The 18,810-nt window shown below is 41.5% G+C and overlaps 1 protein-coding gene across 3 annotated transcripts in view; it reads right to left on the bottom strand.

The window, feature by feature from the left end:
• Positions 1 to 18,810, bottom strand: part of F8 (coagulation factor VIII) — a 149,042-nt gene that overhangs the window by 100,949 nt on the left and 29,283 nt on the right. For all 3 annotated transcript variants that reach the window (XM_041740695.1, XM_041740696.1, XM_041740694.1), the window contains 2 exons: positions 12,627 to 12,839; positions 1,560 to 1,628 (listed from right to left, as the gene is read on the bottom strand). In XM_041740695.1, coding sequence (XP_041596629.1) covers positions 1,560 to 1,628; positions 12,627 to 12,839 — 282 coding nt within the window. The remainder of the gene's footprint in view (positions 1 to 1,559; positions 1,629 to 12,626; positions 12,840 to 18,810) is intronic.

Raw genomic sequence — 18,810 nt, forward strand, 5'->3', positions numbered from 1 at the left:
TGTCTTGTTAAGATCTTGTTGTAAAGGGCAGCCCCGGTGGCATAGTGGTTTAGTGCTGCCTGAAGCCTGGAGTGTGATCCTGGAGATCAGGGATCAAGTCCCACGTGGAGCCTGCTTCTCCCTCTGCCTGTGTCTCTGCCTCTCTCTCTCCGTGCTTCTCATGAATAAATAAAATAAAATCTTAAAAAAAAGACACATGAAGAGACACTCAAAATTACTGATCATCGAAATCTAAACTGCAATGAGACACCACCTCACATTAGTCAAAAATGGCTAGTATCAAAAAGACATGAGATGGGACGCCTGGGTGGCTCAGCAGTCGAGCCTCTGCGTTGGACTCAGGGCATGATCTCGGAGTCCTGGGACCAAGTCCCACATCGGGCTCCCTGCATGGAGCCTGCTTCTCCCTCTGCCTGTGTCTCTGCCTCTCTCTCTGTCTCTCATGAATAAATAAATAAAATAAAAAAAAAAGACAAGAGATAACAGCTGTTAGTGACGATGTGGAGAAAAAAGGAAGCCTCATGCATTGTTGGTGGGAATGCAAAGTGTTGTAGCCATTGTGGAAAACAGTATGGGCAGTCCTCAGAACATTAAAAATAGAACTACCATATGATCCGTTAATTCCACTTCTGAGTATTCACCCAAAAAATACAACACCACTAATCCAATGGGATACCTGCACCCCTATGTTTATTGCAGTATTATTTACAATAGCCAAGATATAGAAGCAGCCCAAGTGTCCATCAATAGATGAATGGATAAAAAAGTCATGGTATGTGTGTATGGCATATATATACGCCATAAAAAAGAATGAGATCTCACCATTTGCAGCAAAATGGATGGGCCTAGAGTGGATTTCACTTAAGCTAAATGAAGTAAGTCAGACAGAGAAAGAGAAATAGTATTTTTCCCAAATACTATATGGCTTCACTTTTACGTAGAATCTAAAAGACACAAAAATAGCAGAAACAGACCCACAAACACAGAGAACAAGCTGGTAGCGGACAGATGGGGGATTAGGGGATGGGCAAATGGGTAAAGGGGGTTAAGAGATACATACTTCCAGTTATAATATAAATCAGTCGCAGGAATGAGAAGTACAGCCTAGGGAATACAGTCAACACCGCTGCCAAACACTTACAGTGGTGAGCGTTATGAACTGCTCGTATCACTAGGCTCGATGCCTGCGACTAATACATGTTGACTATACTTTGATTAAAAGTCTTTTTAAAATTTAGATTAAAAATGAAATTTTCTATAAAAGGTAGAAGGTATTTTAAAATTAGAGCTAAACGTCTTTCTTAACGAATTTAATGAGGGGGACGAGTCCAGCCAGTTACCCAGCTCCTCTGTCTTCTTACCTGATTGCTCCCAATGGAACTCAGATTGTATTTTTTCTTGAGATTCAGGTTCATCCCCATCTCCTTCATCCCTAAACAGTAGTTTATGATCTTTCTCTATTCCTCTGGACAATAGCAACCCTCATTCTCAAATACCAGATTAAATTAATATATCTCATTTTTTTCAGGAGCCCCCAAAGCAGATTGCAGTTCACTAACCTTCATCAAATACAGCAAAAAGTAGGACAAATTCCTGCAAGGTCTGTGTCCTTTCTTTGGCCAGACTCCCTGAAAAAGAAGTGAGAGCATTTATCTTCTATTGAAAATCCTATCATAGGAAATCAACACTAGGAGACATCACTTCATCTACTACTTCGTCTGTTGGTCTGCTAACTTGACCACAGCACCACTTCTTTGGGGTCAGGTGTCCTACACCAGTTCTTCTAAAACTATTCAGGGTAAACGACTCTTTTTCACTTCAAATCTGTTGCAGACCAGTACTTTTGTAAAATACAAGAAAAATGAATTACTAAGAAAATGAAATTAAAGAGACATGTAAAATACAAGCCCATAAAATCATATTTCATATATATGTATGTATTCCGCACAAACATTAAAGAGAAAAAGAATTACAAAAACTGTAAATACTGTTCATGAAAAGTGTGCACAGAGGCGATTAAATATAGACGATTTCTATTATGCTTTTAAGTTTTTTTACTTTTGCAACTGTGAATACACCAAGTATTATGACCAAAATAACAATGATCAATATTAAACACCTATAATCACACTTTAAGTGAGCACCATGTGTATCAATATTCTAACTTATCAATGTTACAGCTGGACCTGCTTCATGCTTTACTTAGTGAATTTGTTGACCGTCTTTCTTAGCATTATATTTCTTCATTTGATTGGGGAGTTTTCTTTGCAGGTTTAAGAAGGAAGATTTTTGTTTATGAGCTTCTCCTTTTTTCTTGTACCCCTGACACTTGAAAGCAAATCTTAGATTAACATGTATGCAAATTTAAAATACCGGTAAAGCTGTCTGAAAACATTTGAATTCTTTTTATTTTTAAATCACCAAATAGTGAAATTGACTTTTACTTTTGGTGTTTAAGTCTATGGGTCTGAACAAGGTATAGATTCATGAAACCACCAACCATCAGGACACAGAAAAGTTCTAACATGCCCCCAAATTCCCTCCCTCTCTCCCTTTATAGACCCATATATAGCTATATATAGAGGGAGACAGTCATAGGTATGGTTATAACCTTGGCAACCACTGATTTGTTCTGCATTGCAGTATTTTTGTATTTTTCAGATTATCGTATAAATGGAACCATACAGTATATAACCTTCTGAGATTGGCTTTTTTACTCAGTATAAAGCTTTTGAGATTCATCCATTTTGTTGCATGTAAAAGTACTTCATTCTGTTTGATTGATGCGGAGTATTTCACGGTACGGATGTACCACGATTTGTTTGACTATTCACTTGTTGAAGGACATTTAGGTTGTTTCCAGTTCTTGGCCATTACAAATAAAGCTGCTGTGAACATTAATGTACAGATTTTATGCGAATATTAAGTTTTCATTTGCCTAAGGTAAATACTCAGGAATGGAAATTGTTTATTTACCTTTATAAGAAATTGCCTATAATTGTGACACCAGTTCCAGTGTGTATGGGTTTTTCCCTACCACCAAGCAACTCTGTGACACAAGCTGGGTATCCTACAATTTAACTTTATTCTGAAACTATCTACCTGGAGATGGTGTAGATTCCCATAGGTTAAGGGCTCAGTTCTACAAGACTCCCCTGCACCCACACTTGAAAGTCCAGGTCATCACCTGTGCTTCTGACCAACCTCTACAGATCAGGGGCTCCAACAACTCCCTTCTTGGGTTCCATTAATTTGCTAGAGCAGCTCACAGATCTCAGAGAAACATGTTACTTACTAGATCACCAGTTTATTCCAAAATGATATAACTAAGAAAGAGCCAATTGGAAGAGATGTGAGGGCAAGTTATGGGGAAAAGATGCAGAGCTCCCATGCCCTCTCCAGGTACGCCACTCTCCCCAAATCTCCTGGTGTTCACCAACCTGGAATCTCTTTGAACCCTGTCCTTTTGGCTTTTTAGGGAAGCTTCATTACATAGGCACGACTGATTAAATCATTAGTTATTGACGACCGAGCTCCATATTCAGCCCCTCTCTCCCCTCCTGGGGGAGCGGTGGGGGGGGCCTAGGGAGGTGGGACTGGAAATTCAGCCCTCGAATCACTTGGTTGACTCTACTGGCAATCAGCCCCCATCCTTAGGTGTGTGATCCAAAAATCACCTAACATAACAAAACATTATCTGTATTGCTCTCATCACATAAAATCTCAAGGGTTTTAGAAGCTCTATCGGGAAGGAGATGAAAACCAAACATATATTTTATTTAAGTCACAATGTCACAGCACCAAAGTGTTTTCCAGAGTGGCTGTACCATTGTAAATCCCCAGCAACAATGTGTGAGACTTCCTGTTGGTCTGCATTCTTGACAGCATACTTAGTTTTTGAATTATTACATTAGCTATTCTAATACCAGTATTTCATCGTGGTTTTAAAATGCATTTCTCTAATGGCCAGTGATACTGGACATCTTTTCATATTTGCCACTTGTATATCTTCTTTGGTGAATTATCTATTCAAATCCTTCGCTCATCTAAAAAACTGTATTTTTTCTCATTGTTGAGCTTTGAGAGCATGCTTTATAAAGTAAGGTGTTTTATATAGAATATATATAAGACATATAAAAATATCTTGGTTATTGTGAATATTTTTAATATATATCACATCAGTCCTTTGCCAGATATGTCATTTGCAAATATTTCCTCCCAGTCTGTAGCTTGTCTCTTCATTCTCTCAACAGTGTTTTTTTAGGGATCCCTGGGTGGTGCGGCGGTTTAGCGCCTGCCTTTGGCCCAGGGCACGATCCTGGAGACCCGGGATCGAGTCCCACATCGGGCTCCTGGTGCATGGAGCCTGCTTCTCCCTCTGCCTGTGTCTCTGCCTCTCTCTCTGTGACTATCATAAATAAATAAAAATAAAAAACATTAAAAAAACAAATCCATACAATTTCAGAATTCATACAAATTTGTACGAATTGTATGAATACAATTCATACAAATTTCAGAATCAGTTGTCTGGGACCACAAAAAAATTTTGCTGAAAAAAATCTACACACTGGGGAGAACTAAGATCTTTACTACGTTGAATCTTATAGTACACAAACACACAAACACAGTATGTTTGTTGGATTTCTTTCAATTCGTCATAGTTTCACCATACAATGTACAGGTTTTGTTAGATTTATACCTAAGCTTTCAATTTTTAGAGCTATTTTTAAAAAAGATTTTGTTTATTCGTGAGAGACACAGAGAGGGAGGCAGAGACACAGGCAGAAGGAAGAAGCAGGCCCCATGCAGGGAGCCCGACACGGGACTCGATCCCGGGACTCCAGGATCACGCCCTGGGCCAAGGGCAGGCGCTAAACCACTGAGCCATCCAGGGATCCCAATTTTTGGAGCAATTATAAACATTCTTTCTTACATTTTGGTTTCTAGTTATTCAATAATCGTATACAGAATACAAAAAATATTTTAAGATTTTTGTTTAGATTCCAGTTAACATACAGTGTGATATTAGTTTCAGGTGTATACAATTTAGTGATGCAACAGTTCCATACAACACGTGGTGTTCATCATAGCAGGTGCACCCCATAATCCCCAGCACCTATGTAACTCATCCTCATCCACCTCCCCTTCTGATGACCATCAGTTTGTTTTCTGTAGTTAAGCCTGCTTCTCGATTTGCCTCTTTCTTCTTCCATTTGCTTGCTTGTTTTCTTGAATTTCACTTGAGTGAAATCATATGGTATTTGTCTTTCTCTGACTTATTTTTCTTAGCATTATATTCTGTAGCTCCATCCACATCATTGCACATGGCAAGATTTCATTATTTTTATGGAGGAGTAATATACCATTATGTAATATATAATAATATACTAACATTCATACACATCACATCATTTTTATTTTTATTTTTTAATCTTTTTAAAAAAGATTTTATCTATTTATTCATCAGACACACAAAGAGAGAGGCAGAGACATAGGCAGAGGGAGAGCAGGCTCCATGCAAGGAGCCCAGTGCAGGACTTGGTCCCCAGACTCCAGAATCATGCCCTGAGCTGAAGGCATATGCTCAACTGCTGAGCCACCCAGGCACCCCACAACTTTTTAAAAAAAGATTTTATTTATTTATTCACGAGAGAGAGAGAGAGAGAGAGAGGCAGAGAGAGCACAGGCAGAGGGAGAAGCAGGCTCCTTCTGCTCCCTCTGCAGGGAGCCCGACGTGGGACTGGATCCCAGGACCCCAGGATCACGACCTGAGCCAAAGGCAGACACTCAACCACTGAGCCACCCAGATGTCTCGTTACATCACATCTTTTTATCCACTTACCAGTCAATGGACACTTGGGCTGTTTCCCTAGTTTGGCTATAGTAGATGCTGCTGCTATAAACACTGGGGTGCATGTATCTCTCCAAGATAGTATTTTTGTATTCTTTGGATAAATACCTAGTAGTACAATTGCTGGATCATAGAGTAGCTCTATTTTTATTTTTTGAGGAACTTACATACTGTTTTCCAGAGTGACTGCAACAGTTTGCATAACCACCAACAGTATAAGAGGGTTCCCCTTTCTCTGAAACCTTGCCAACACCTGTTGTTTCTTGTGTTGTTGATTTTAGCCATTCTGACAGCTGTGAGGGGATATCTCTTTGTGGATTTGATTTGCCTTTTCCTGATGATGAGCAATGTTGAGTACCTTTTCACATACTTGTTAACCATTTCTATATCTTTTTTTCCCCCAAAAATATCTATTCACATCCTTTGCCATTTGGGGAATAAGGAAGGGAAGTAAAAAGTGAAATTCTTCACCAGTTTGGTGGTACTTGAAATTCTGATGCCTTTTCCTGACTTGTTTGTTCTATTTGATTTTTAGGATTCTCAAATGGCTGTGCTGTGCATTTTGTCAAGGTTCTAGAGTTAAGCTCAATGGGAAATAAAAGGTGCGTATGTTTCTTCCATCTTAACCAGAACTAGAACCTCTGTTGACAATTAAGATTTCACTTTTTTAAAAAATTAATTTTTACATGTGGATGTCCAATTTTCCCAGCACCATTTATTGAAGAGACTGACTTTCTTCCAGTGGATAGTCTTTCCTCCTTTATCGAATATTAGTTGACCATAAAGTTCAGGGTCCACTTCTGGATTCTCTATTCTGTTCCATTGATCTATGTGTCTGTTTTTGTGCCAGGACCACACTGTCTTGATGACCACAGCTTTGTAGCACAACCTGAAATCTGGCATTGTGATGCCCCCAGCTATGGTTTTCTTTTTTAAAATTCCCCTGGCTATTCGGGGTCTTTTCTGATTCCACACAAATTTTAAAATAATTTGTTCCAACTCTCTGAAGAAAGTCCATGGTATTTTGATAGGGATTGCATTAAACGTGTAAATTGCCCTGGGTAACATGGACATTTTCACAATATTAATTCAGCCAATCCATGAGCATAGAATATTTTTCCATCTCTTTGTGTCTTCCTCAATTTCTTTCAGAAGTGTTCTATAGTTTTTAGGGTATAGATCTTTTACCTCTTTGGTTAGGTTTCTTCCTAGGTATCTTATGCTTTTGGGTGCAATTGTAAATGGGATTGACTCCTTAATTTCTCTTTCTTCAGTCTCATTGTTAGTGTATAGAAATGCCACTGACTTCTGGGCATTGATTTTGTATCCTGCCTCACTGCCAGATTGCTGCATGAATTCTAGAATGAAACTGGACCACTCTCTTTCACCAGACACAAAGATAAACTCAAAATGGATGAGAGATCTAAATGTGAGACAAGATTCCATCAAAATCCTAGAGGAGAACACAGGCAACACCCTTTTTGAACTTGGCCACAGTAACTTCTGGCAAGATACATCCACAAAGGCAAAAGAAACAAAAGCAAAAATGAACTATTGGGACTTCATGAAGATAAGAAGCTTCTGCCCAGCAAAGGATACAGTCAACAAAGACAACCTCCAGAATGGGAGAAGATATTTGCAAATGACATATCAGATAAAGGGCTAGTTTCCAAAATCTATAAAGAACTTACTAAACTCAACACCAAAGAAACAAACAATCCAATCATGAAATGGGCAAAAGACATGAACAGAAATCTCACAGAGGAAGACATAGACATGGCCAACAAGCACATGAGAAAATGCTCTGCGTCACTTGCCATCAGGGAAATACAAATCAAAACCACCATGAGATCCCACCTCACACCAGTGAGAATGGGGAAAATTAACAAGGCAGGAAACCACAAATGTTGGAGAGGATGCGGAGAAAGGGGAACCCTCTTACCCTGTTGGTGGGAATGTGACCTGGTGCAGCCACTCTGGAAAACCGTGTGGAGGTTCCTCAAAGAGTTAAAAACAGACCTGCCCTACGACCCAGCAATTGCACTGTTGGGGATTTACCCCAAAGATTCAGATGCAATGAAATGCCAGGACACCTGCACCCCGATGTTTCTAGCAGCAATGTCCACAATAGCCAAACTGTGGAAGGAGCCTCGGTGTCCATCGAAAGATGATGGATAAAGAAGATGTGGTCTCTGTATACAATGGAATATTCCTCAGCCATTAGAAACGGCAAATACTCACCATTTGCTTCGACGTGGATGGAACTGGAGGGTATTATGCTGAGTGCAGTAAGTCAATCGGAGAAGGACAAACATGGTATGTTCTCATTCATTTGGGGAATATAAATAATAGTGAAAGGGAATATAAGGGAAGGGAGAAGAAATGTGTGGGAAATATCAGGAAGGGAGACAGAACATAAAGACTCCTAACTCTGGGAAACGAACTAGGGGTGCTGGAAGGGGAGGAGGGCGGGGGGTGGTCGGGGGGAATGGGTGCTGGGCACTGAGGGGGACACTTGACGGGATGAGCACTGGGTGTTATTCTGTATGTTGGTAAATTGAACACCAATAAAAATTAATTTATTTAAAAAATAAAAATAAAAAATTAATTTTTAAATCATTTAAAAATTTTTTATGGATATTTGACTTTTAAGTAATCTGTACAACTAACTTGGGGCTCAAACTTACAACCTCGAGATCAAGAGTTGCATGCTCCGGGGACACCTGCTTCTCCCTCCACCTGCGTCTCTGCTTCTCTCTCTCAGTCTGTGTTTCTCATGAATAAATAAAATCTTAAAAAAAAAAAGAGTTGCATGCTCCAGTGATTGAGTCAGCCAGGTGTTCCTCTGTTTATATTTTATATGTAAAGTTTTATTATTGATTGATGATTTTTAAGTAGGCTCCACACCCAGCACAGAACCCAACATGGGGCTTGAACTCATGACCCTGAGATCAAGACCCAAGCTAAGATCAAGAATCGGACACTTAACTGAGCTACCCAGGTGCCCCGATGATTTTATTGTTTTATTAAACTTTACATATCATAAATAACACACTGTGGTTGTATCAGTTTGTCATAAATTCTGACTATGAAACTGAACTTAGTACAAATGAGGTCATACTTCCAAATGAAACTAGTACAAACTCTTCTGGTCTTCTTCTACTCCCTTCCCTCTTGTTTTTTTTGTTTTTTGTTTTTTTAATCAGCATCATCATCATCATCTGAAAATGGTGGTTCAGTTCATAGATTCTTTGCCTATTCTCCCATCAAAAGGTGGAATCCAATTCCCCTTGTCCTTTATGGGCTAGCCATAGTGACTTATTCTAGCAAACACATAATCTGATAGACTGTTATTCAAAATAAACAAAGAACTCTGAAAACTCAACAATAAGAAAATATGATTTAAAAATGTGAAAAAGACCTGAACAGACACCTCAACAAAGAAGATATACAGAGGACGAATAAGCATATAAAAATATGATTCACAGGGTGCCTGGATGGCTCAGTTGGTGAAGCATCTGCCTTTGGCTCAGGTCATGACCTGAGGGTCTTGAGATCGAGCCCCGTGTCAGGCTCTCTGCTCAGCGGCGAGTCTGTTTATCCATTTCCCTCTGTCACCCCCCTGCTTGTACTTATTCTCTCTCTCTCAAATAAATAAATAAAATATCTGAAATGAAAACATGCTACACATCATATGTTATCATGGAAATGCAAATTAAAGCAATTTGATACCACTACATACCTACAAGAATGGCTAAATTCCAAAACACTGGCAACACCAAAAGTTGGTGAGGATGAGGAACAACAGGAGCTCTCCTTCATTGCAGCTGGGAACACAAAATGATACGGCTACCTTGGAAAACCAGTTGGCAGTTTCTTACAAAAGAAAGCATACTTGGGGCACCTGGATGGCTCAGTCCATTAGGCGTCTGCCTTCGGTTCAGGTCATGATCCCGAGGTCCTGGGAATCAAGGCCTGCATCAGATTCCCTGCTCAGTGGAGAGTATGCTTCTCCCTTCCTCTCTCACTCTGCCTCTCCCCTTGCTCATGTTCTTTCTCTCAAATAAATAAATATATCTTTGGAAAAAAAGAAAGAAAGAAAGAAAGCAAGCAAGCAAGCAAGCATACTCTTACCATACAATCCAGCAATTTGCTCCTTGGCATTTACCCAAAGGGGTTGAAAAGGACGTATGCATACAAACCTGCACGTATATGTTTATAGCAGCTTTATTTATAACTGTTAAAACTTGGAAGTAACCAAAATGTCCTTCTTTGGGGAGGGGATAAACTGTGGTCCATCTAGACAATAGAGTATCATTCAGTGCTAGAAAGAAAAATGCTATCAAGCCACGAAAAGACATGGATGTACTTCAATGCATGTTACTAAGTGGAAGAAGCCAATATGAAAAGGCTACATACTATAATCTCAACTATTTGACATTCTGGAAAAGGCAAAACCATGGAGACAATTAAATAAACCAGTGGTTGCTAGAAGAGGAAAGGGTGAATAGGTGGGACACAGGATTTTTAGAATAGTGAAAACTATTCTGTATGATACTGTAATGGTGGGTACATGTCATTCTACGTTGTCCAAACCCGTAGACTGCAGACCAACACAAGTGAACCCTCATGTAAAGCATGGGCTGCGGCTGATAATGCTATGTCGTTGTGGGTTCACCAGTTGTGACGAGCATATGACTCTGGTGCAGGATGCTGATCATGAAGGAGGCTGTGTGTGGGTGGCAGGCAGGTAGCATTTGGGGATTCTGTGTACTTTCTGCTCAATTTCGCTGTAAACCGAAAACTGCTCTAAAAAACAAAGTCCACTTATTTTATTTTATTTTAAAGATTTTATTTATTTGAAAGGGACACAGAAAGCATGGGCAGGGAGAGGGGCAGAGGGAGAGTGAGAAGCAGGCTCCCCACTGAGCAGAGAGTCCAATGCAGGGGCTCGATGCCAGGACCCCAAGATCATGACCTGAGCTGAAGGCAGATGCCTAAACAACTGAGCCATCAAGGCACCCCAACATAGTCCATTTAAAAGGAAAAAAAAAAAACAAAAAATAAAAAATAAAAAATAAATAAAAAATAAATAAATAAAAGGAAAACCTGTAGCTCATGCTGAAAATACCTTGTGGAAAGCTCCAGCTATTTGAGTTTTCCAAGCCTAGGTGCCAGACTTGTGAATAAAGTTTCATTCAGGCTGACCTTGGCTCCAGCCACAATTTGACTACAACCTCATTAGAAATCCTCTAACAGGGCAGCCGGGGTGGCTCAGCGGTTTAGCGCCACCTTCAGCCCAGGACGTGATCCTGGAGACCGGGTATCGAGTCCCACATCCAGCTCCCTGCATGGAGCCTGCTTCTCCCTCTGCCTGGGTCTCTGCCTCTCTCTCTCTGTGTCTTTCATGAATAAATAAATAAATCTTTAAAAAAAAAAAAGAAATGCTCTAACAGTGGGCTGCAAGAGGATCACAGACCCAACTGTCATTCTGAGGGGTAAAGTAGCTCATGTAAGGTCTCTGGTCTGGCCAGGGATCTGCTGCCTCTTCCTGCCCTTCTCTTCCTCTCCCGATGGCAAGGCTTCAGGGCAGGCAACAGAAAGCCTTGGGGAGAGTTTAAAGGTCTAGAGAATTTTTGGGCACCTGAGTGGCTCAGCTGGTTAAGTGTGTGCCTCTTGATTTCAGCTCAGGTGATCTCTGGGTCGTGGGATTGAGTCCTGCATTGGGCTCTGCACTTGGAATCTGCTTGAGATTCTCTGTCCTGGTCCCTATGCCCCTCCGCCCCGTGCATGTGCATGCTTGCTCTCTCAAACAAACAAACAAAGGGCAAGAGGATTAAAAAAAGAGAAATCCTGAGATAGACCACCAAGTAAACATACCCCCAAATTCCATGAGACACGCACAAAAACCATGAGAAATTATAAATGACGATTGTCATTTTTAGCCACTCAATTGCGGGGATAATGCAGTAATAGTTAAAGGAAACCAAAAAAAGTCCCATGAAGTTTATTTTACTATTAAAAACTTAGTATTAGGGGCATGTGGGTGGCTCAGTGAGTTGGGTGTCTGCTGTCAGCTCAGGGAGTGATCCCGGGGTCCTGGGATCGAGTCCCATGTCAGGCCCCCTGCTCAGCTGGGAGCCTGCTTCTCCCTCTGCCTCTGCCCCCCCCTGCTTGTGCTCTCTTTCTCTGTCAAATGAATGAATAAAAGCTTTTTAAAAAAAAAAACCCACTTAGAATTAAAGAAAATTCTGCAATGTTTACTTCCCTAATTTAGTGGTTGCTATTAAGCTATCAATTAAAAAGAGGTTTAATTTAACTTAAGATGATTTTTAGAATAACAAGTTATAAATGCTTGCTTTTCTTCTATTTTTTTTTAGAGTAGGCTCCACACTCAGTGTAGAGTCCAATGCAGAGCCCCACATGGGGCTTTAATTCATGGCCCTAAGATCAAGATCTGAGCTAAAATCAGCAGTTGGATGCTTAAGCGACTGAACCACCCTGGTGCCCTGCTTTGCTCCAATTTTTATAGCTTTTGGGATACAGATGACACAATCGAATGTGTTTATCTCCAGGAAGCCTTCAGAGAACCTGACACAAAATTTGCAAAAGGCACTACTGAGATAGCCCACAGAATGTAATATTTTCTTTCCATAGGTATGTTGCTACGGAAAAGAAACCTCCTTTAGATGAAAGAACACAAATGCTTTTATGAATTGACCCAGATGTTTATACTCCCTTATTTCATTTGAGTCCTATCCTTTCTCACACTTACCTTCTTTGCAAACCAGCAGGGCTCCAATGAGGCCTGAATTCAGGTCTTTCACCAGGTCCACGTGTGAAAAATATGAGTAGGTGAGACATGGTGGATCAGAGGCCATTGGGCCATTCTCTTTCAGAACCTGCCAGACATAGGTATGGCTTTCACCAGGAATGACATTATCATCTTCCTTCTCCTTTTGGCTGGTCTGATCCTCATACTCAGCACCTAAAGCAAGAAGGGATAAAATTGTCCTTTCCATACCCACTGTTGACTCAAGGAAACATAGCAAGTTTATTGTTATCAGGAGATTGTACACAAGAAATAGACTTTCTGCAATTTAATTTGCAAGACTATAAGCAGCCTCAAATATTCCAGAGAAGTTTTAGGCCACTAATGCAAACATGAAGGGTTGAGTGGTCTCACTGTGACCTCCAGATTCTAACCAATAATTTTGCTTCCATCATTGTATCTTTTTACCTAGTTCACATCAATTCAACTCAAGAGACATACATCGGTCATGTACTTTGTCCCAGACTCTTTAATGAGCACTGGTGAAGTTCAGGGAAAGATGAGATACAGAGATTTTTTTAAAAAATTGTAGAGCAGAGTGGGGAGGGGAGAGGCAGAGGAAACAGGAGAAAGAGAATCTTAAACAGACTCCACATCCCACATGGGGCCCAATGCGGGGTTTAATCTCAGGACCCCGAGATCATGACCTGAGCCAAAATCAAGAATCAGATGTTCAACCAACTGCACCACCCAGGTGCCCCCTTTTATTTTTTTTTAACATTTTATTTTTATTTATTTTTTGGTATATTTTTTATTGGAGTTCAATATGCCAACATATAGCATAACACCCAGTGCTCATCCCGCCAAGTGCCTCCCTCAGTGCCCGCCACCCAGTCACCGCATCCACCCGCCCACCTCCCCTTCCACTACCCCTTGATCGTTTCCCAGAGTTAGGAGTCTCTCATGTTCTGTCTCCCTCATTGATATTTCCCACTCATTTTCTCTCCTTTCCCCTTTAATCCCTTTCACTATTTTTTATGTTCTCCAAATGAATGAATCACTTGCCACGAGGGAAATACAAATCAAAACCACCATGAGATCCCACCTCACCCCAGTGAGAATGGGGAACATTAACAAGGCAGGAAACCACACATGTTGGAGAGGATGTGGAGAAAGGGGAACCCTCTGCCCTGTTGGTGGGAATGTGACCTGGTGCAGCCACTCTGGAAAACTGTGTGGAGGTTCCTCAAAGAGTTAAAAATAGACCTGCCCTACGACCCAGCAATTGCCCTGCTGGGGATTTACCCCAAAGATGCAGATGCAGTGAAACGCCGGGACACCTGCACCCCGATGTTTCTAGCAGCAATGTCCACAATAGCCAAACTGTGGAAGGAGCCTTGGTGTCCATCGAAAGATGATGGATAAAGAAGATGTGGTCTATGTATACGATGGAATATTCCTCAGCCATTAGAAACGGCAAATACTCACCATTTGCTTCGACGTGGAGGGACCTGGAGGGTCTTATGCTGAGTGAAGTAAGTCAATCGGAGAAGGACAAACATTATATGTTCTCATTCATTTGGGGAATATACATAATAGTGAAAGGGAATAGAAGGGAAGGGAGAAGAAATGTGTGGGAAATATCAGGAAGGGAGACAGAACAGGAGAGACTCCTGACTCTGGGAAACGAACTAGGGGTGGTGGAAGGGGAGGAGGGCGGGGGGTGGGGGTGACTGGGTGACGGGCACTGAGGGGGCACTGGACGGGATGAGCACTGGGTGTTATTCTGTATGTTGGTAAATTGAACACCAATAAAAAATAAATTTATTACAATAAAAAATGAATGAGACCATATGTTTGTCCTTCTCTGATTGACTTGCTTCACTCAGCATAATACCCTGCAGGTCCCTCCACGCCGAAGCAGATGGTGGGTGTCCGTCCTGTCTGATGGCTGAGGAATATCCCACTGTACACATAGACCACAGCTTCTCTATCCATCATCTGTCGATGGACACCGAGGCTCCTTCCACAGTGTGGCTATTGTGGACATTGCTGCTAGAAACATTGGAGCGCAGGTGCCCCCTTTTAAAAATGTTTTTAATTTAGTTCTTCTCTGGAGGAGCAGATGACACCAGGGGCAGATATTTTCTGGCTGTCCCATCCTTAGTGATGTTCAAACTAACCCCTGGATTAGTCTGATACCTCAATTATAAATTGAGCACAGTATATGTTCATTGTTAATGAGGTGTCTTTGCTTCTAGATCATTTCAGTGGACAGAAGTAGAGAGTATCTTCTACTGAAACACTTTTCTAGCATCTTCACCATAACTTCCTGGATTTAAAATGGTCTCTGGAGCTCTAGAGCAGCCCAAGGCATTCAGAGGGCTCTTCATTTATGCCTTATTTTATCCCACAACATCTATACATCTGAGAGAAGGACTTTTCCAGCAGAGCAGTACAAGGGACCCCTGCACTGCCCCCTACTCTGCCTGTGATTTTACTACACACTTTCAGCAGCCAAAGGCCACCTGCAAAGTACAGGTGGGTAGTCCCTGGTCTAAGGTCAGCCTCTCTGGGGTCTAGGGATACCCTGTTCAGTGTGCACTAGGTACTACTGGCTTCATCCAGAGACAACGTCAGACCAGCACCTGTGCTTGGCAGAGAGTGTCAGAAGTTTTTAAAAACCTGAGTTTGGCACCTGGGCATGGTGTGTGCTTCGGGCGCCTATGTGATTGTGGGTTGATATCTATAATTCTAGATAGTAGATAGATTTGGATAGGGAGGAAGGGAATCAGAGGGGTTACATAAGGGGATTCAACTGTATGTATAATGTTTAATTTCCTAAAGTGAAGATGGTACAGTGTTAAGATTTGGCAAAGTGAGGGGCATGTGGGTGGCACAGTTGTTAAGCATCCGACTCTTGGTTTCGGCTCAGGTCGTGATTTCAGGATCATGGGATTAAGCCTTGTGTCAGGCTCTGTGCATTGTCTAATAAATAAATACATCTTTAAAGAAAAAACATAAGATTTGGCAAAGTGAGGTGATGGTCACATGTTTGTCTGCCATATTATTTTTTGTACTTTTCTTTGTTTGAAGCATCTCATTAAGAAATGAATATTCTAGCAGCAATGTCCACAATAGCCAAAGTGTGGAAGGAGCCTCGGTGTCCATGGACAGATGATGGATAAAGAAGCTGTGGTCTGTGTATACGATGGAATATTCCTCAGCCATTAGAAACGACAAATACCCACCATTTGCTTCGATGTGGATGGACCTGGAGGGTATGACGCTGAGTGAAGTAAGTCAATCGGAGAAGGACAAACATTATATGGTCTCATTCATTTGGGGAATATAAAAATTAGTGAAAGGGAATTAAAGGGAAAGGAGTGAAAAATCAGTGAGGGTGACAAAACATGAGAGACACCTAACTCTGGGAAACAAACAAAGGGTAGTGGAATGGGAGGTGGGTGGGGGGTTGGAGTGACTGGGTGACGGGCACTGAGGCGGTACTTAGTGGGATGAGCACTGGGTGTTATGCTATATGTTGGCAAATTGAACTCCAAAAAAAAAAAAAGAAGAAATGAATATTCTTTTTCCTAATAGTAGGGTTGGGAAAGAGGTGTGGGTGGTTTGAGGAGAGGCCAAGAATGTGTAAAGCAGGATAGCTGTCTCGGGGAGAGGAAGAACCACAGCAGTAGGATGGCCAGGTAGTACGGAGGTGAGGTATCATGAACTCAGTGATACGATGTCATGCGGTTGTATAGTTTTGTTTCAACAATGGCCATTCGCTTGGCTGCTAGGAAAACAGGTGGGAAACCCCTCTAACCAGGGCAGTGGCTTAGTCAAGCCAACAGAATGGAGATCAAGGAGGCCAGGAACTAGTGAGTGCACAGAAGGGCAGCATGTCTGCTGCCCATGTCTGGGCATCTAAGCTGGGCAAGGAGGGAAAGAGTATGGGTGGATGGAAGATTCCAGTGAGAATGAAGAGTTATTGGAGTGGGTGGTGAGAAAATGTGATTCTGGGGGCTGCTAATAACATTCTGTTCTTCAATGAAGACAAAAATGATTTGTGAAGACCAGGTAAGGTACGTGATGCCTGGAAGAAAGCATTGTGCAAAGCCCTTAGAGTTTACTACGCACTAAGGTGTATTACTTTTGGAAGATCTCTGCCTGCATCAGTCTTATCTGACCTTTCACATCTTCTTTCTATTACAAGAAGAGCAGCACTGCCGTGACATTTGAGAGCTCAGGGAGTCTATCTGTTTGATTTCCACGTGCCACTTGCATGGAAGCTTTCCTAGGGAGTATACTGAATCAACAAAAAGCCACTTCTGAAAGGAAGTCATTTTGTAATTACCCCTTGAGTCAGTCAAAGTTTTGCCAAGTGCTTTTGGGCTTGAGATACACAAGGAAAAGAGAAGTAAATCACAGAGCTTCCTGTTGAGAAGTCTGCAAACACAAGCACCCCAAATGTAGTGTGTGAAACAACCACCACTGTATTAGCCTGATTCTGTGGGTCAGGAACTCAGACAGAGCACAGGCAAGAGGGCTTCTCTGCTTCAAGATATCTAGGGCATCAGCTGTCATGACACAAACAGCTGAGGGCTGGAATCGTCTGGAAGGTTTCTCACTCACATATCTTGTAGCCGGATAGGGATGATATGGATGCTGGATTCTGGGCACTTCTACTTGGGGACCTCGGGGAGTCAGGCTTCCTACATGGCATTTCAGGTCTCCAAGAGTAGATGTTCCCACAAATGAAGAAGCAGCATGTTCTTTTATGAGTCACATGGCATCACTTCCATCATACACTATTGGTCAAAGCACTTACAAACCTCCACACGTTAAGATTTGGCAAAGTGAGGGGCCCCTGGGTGATGCAGTCAATTAAGCATCCCAACTCTTGGTTTGGGCTCAGGATCATAGGATCGAGCCCCATATCTGGCAACACACTCAGCAGGGAGTCTGCTTGAGGTTCTCTCTCTCCTCCTCCCTCTGCCCCTCCCACCCTCTAAAATAAATCTTAAAAAATAGATTTTGCACATAAATAAAAATCATACAGTATTGGTCTCTCTCTGTCTGACTTATTTCACTTAGCATGATACCCTCTAGGTAGGTCCATTCATGTTGGGAATGGGAAAATTTCATTCATTTTTTTTAAAAGATTTTATTTATTTATTCATGAGAGACACAGAGAGAGAGAGGCAGAGGGAAAAGCAGGCTCCACACAGGGAGCCCGACATGAGACTCGATCCTGGGTTTCCAGGATCAGGCCCTGGGCCGAAGGCAGCGCTAAACCGCTGAGCCACCTGGGCTGCCCTCATTCTTTTTTTATGACTAAGTAACATTCCATTCTCTTTCTCTCTCTCTCTCTCTCTCTCTCTCTCTCTCTCTCCACACACACACACACACACACACACACACACACACACACACACACGGTTTGCTTGTGTTGCTTCCATATTGGACTATTGTAAATAATGCTGTAATGAACACAGGGGAGCATATATCTTTTCAAATTAGTGTTTTCATTTTCTTTGGATAAATACTGAGAAGTGGAATTGCCGGCTCATATAGTAGTTGTATTTTTAATTTTTGGAGTCACATCCATAATGTCTTCCACAGTGGCTATACCAATTTACATTCCCACCAACAGTACACGAGGGTTCCTTTTGCTCCACATCCTCACCAACACTTGTTATCGATTTTTTTGATACTAGCCATTCTCACCAGTATAAGGTGATAACTCATTGTGGTTTTGATTTGCCTTTCCCTGATGGTGAGTGATGTGGAGCATCTTTTCATGTGTCTGCTGGCCATCTGGATGTCTTCTTTGGAAAAATGGCTCCTCATGTCTTCTGCTCATTTTTTTATTGGGTGGTTTGTTTTCTTTGATATTGACTTGTGAGAATTCTTTATATATTTTGAATATTAACCCTTTATTGGATATATCATTTGCAAATATCTTCTCCCCTTCATTATGCTGCCTTTTTATTTTGGCAATGGTTTCCTTTGCTTATGTAAGCATATGCATATGCTTTTGTCGTACTTGCTGTCAAATTACTTTAAGTGAGCAAATTTTGTGGTATATAAGTTATACCTCAATAAAACTGTTTAAAAATGCTATGGGGAGGGGCACCTGACTGGCTCAGTTGGTAGAGCATGTAACTCATGAGTTCAAGCCCCA

Source organism: Vulpes lagopus, chromosome X (genome assembly GCF_018345385.1).
Source record: "Vulpes lagopus strain Blue_001 chromosome X, ASM1834538v1, whole genome shotgun sequence".
Lineage (NCBI taxonomy): Eukaryota > Metazoa > Chordata > Mammalia > Carnivora > Canidae > Vulpes > Vulpes lagopus.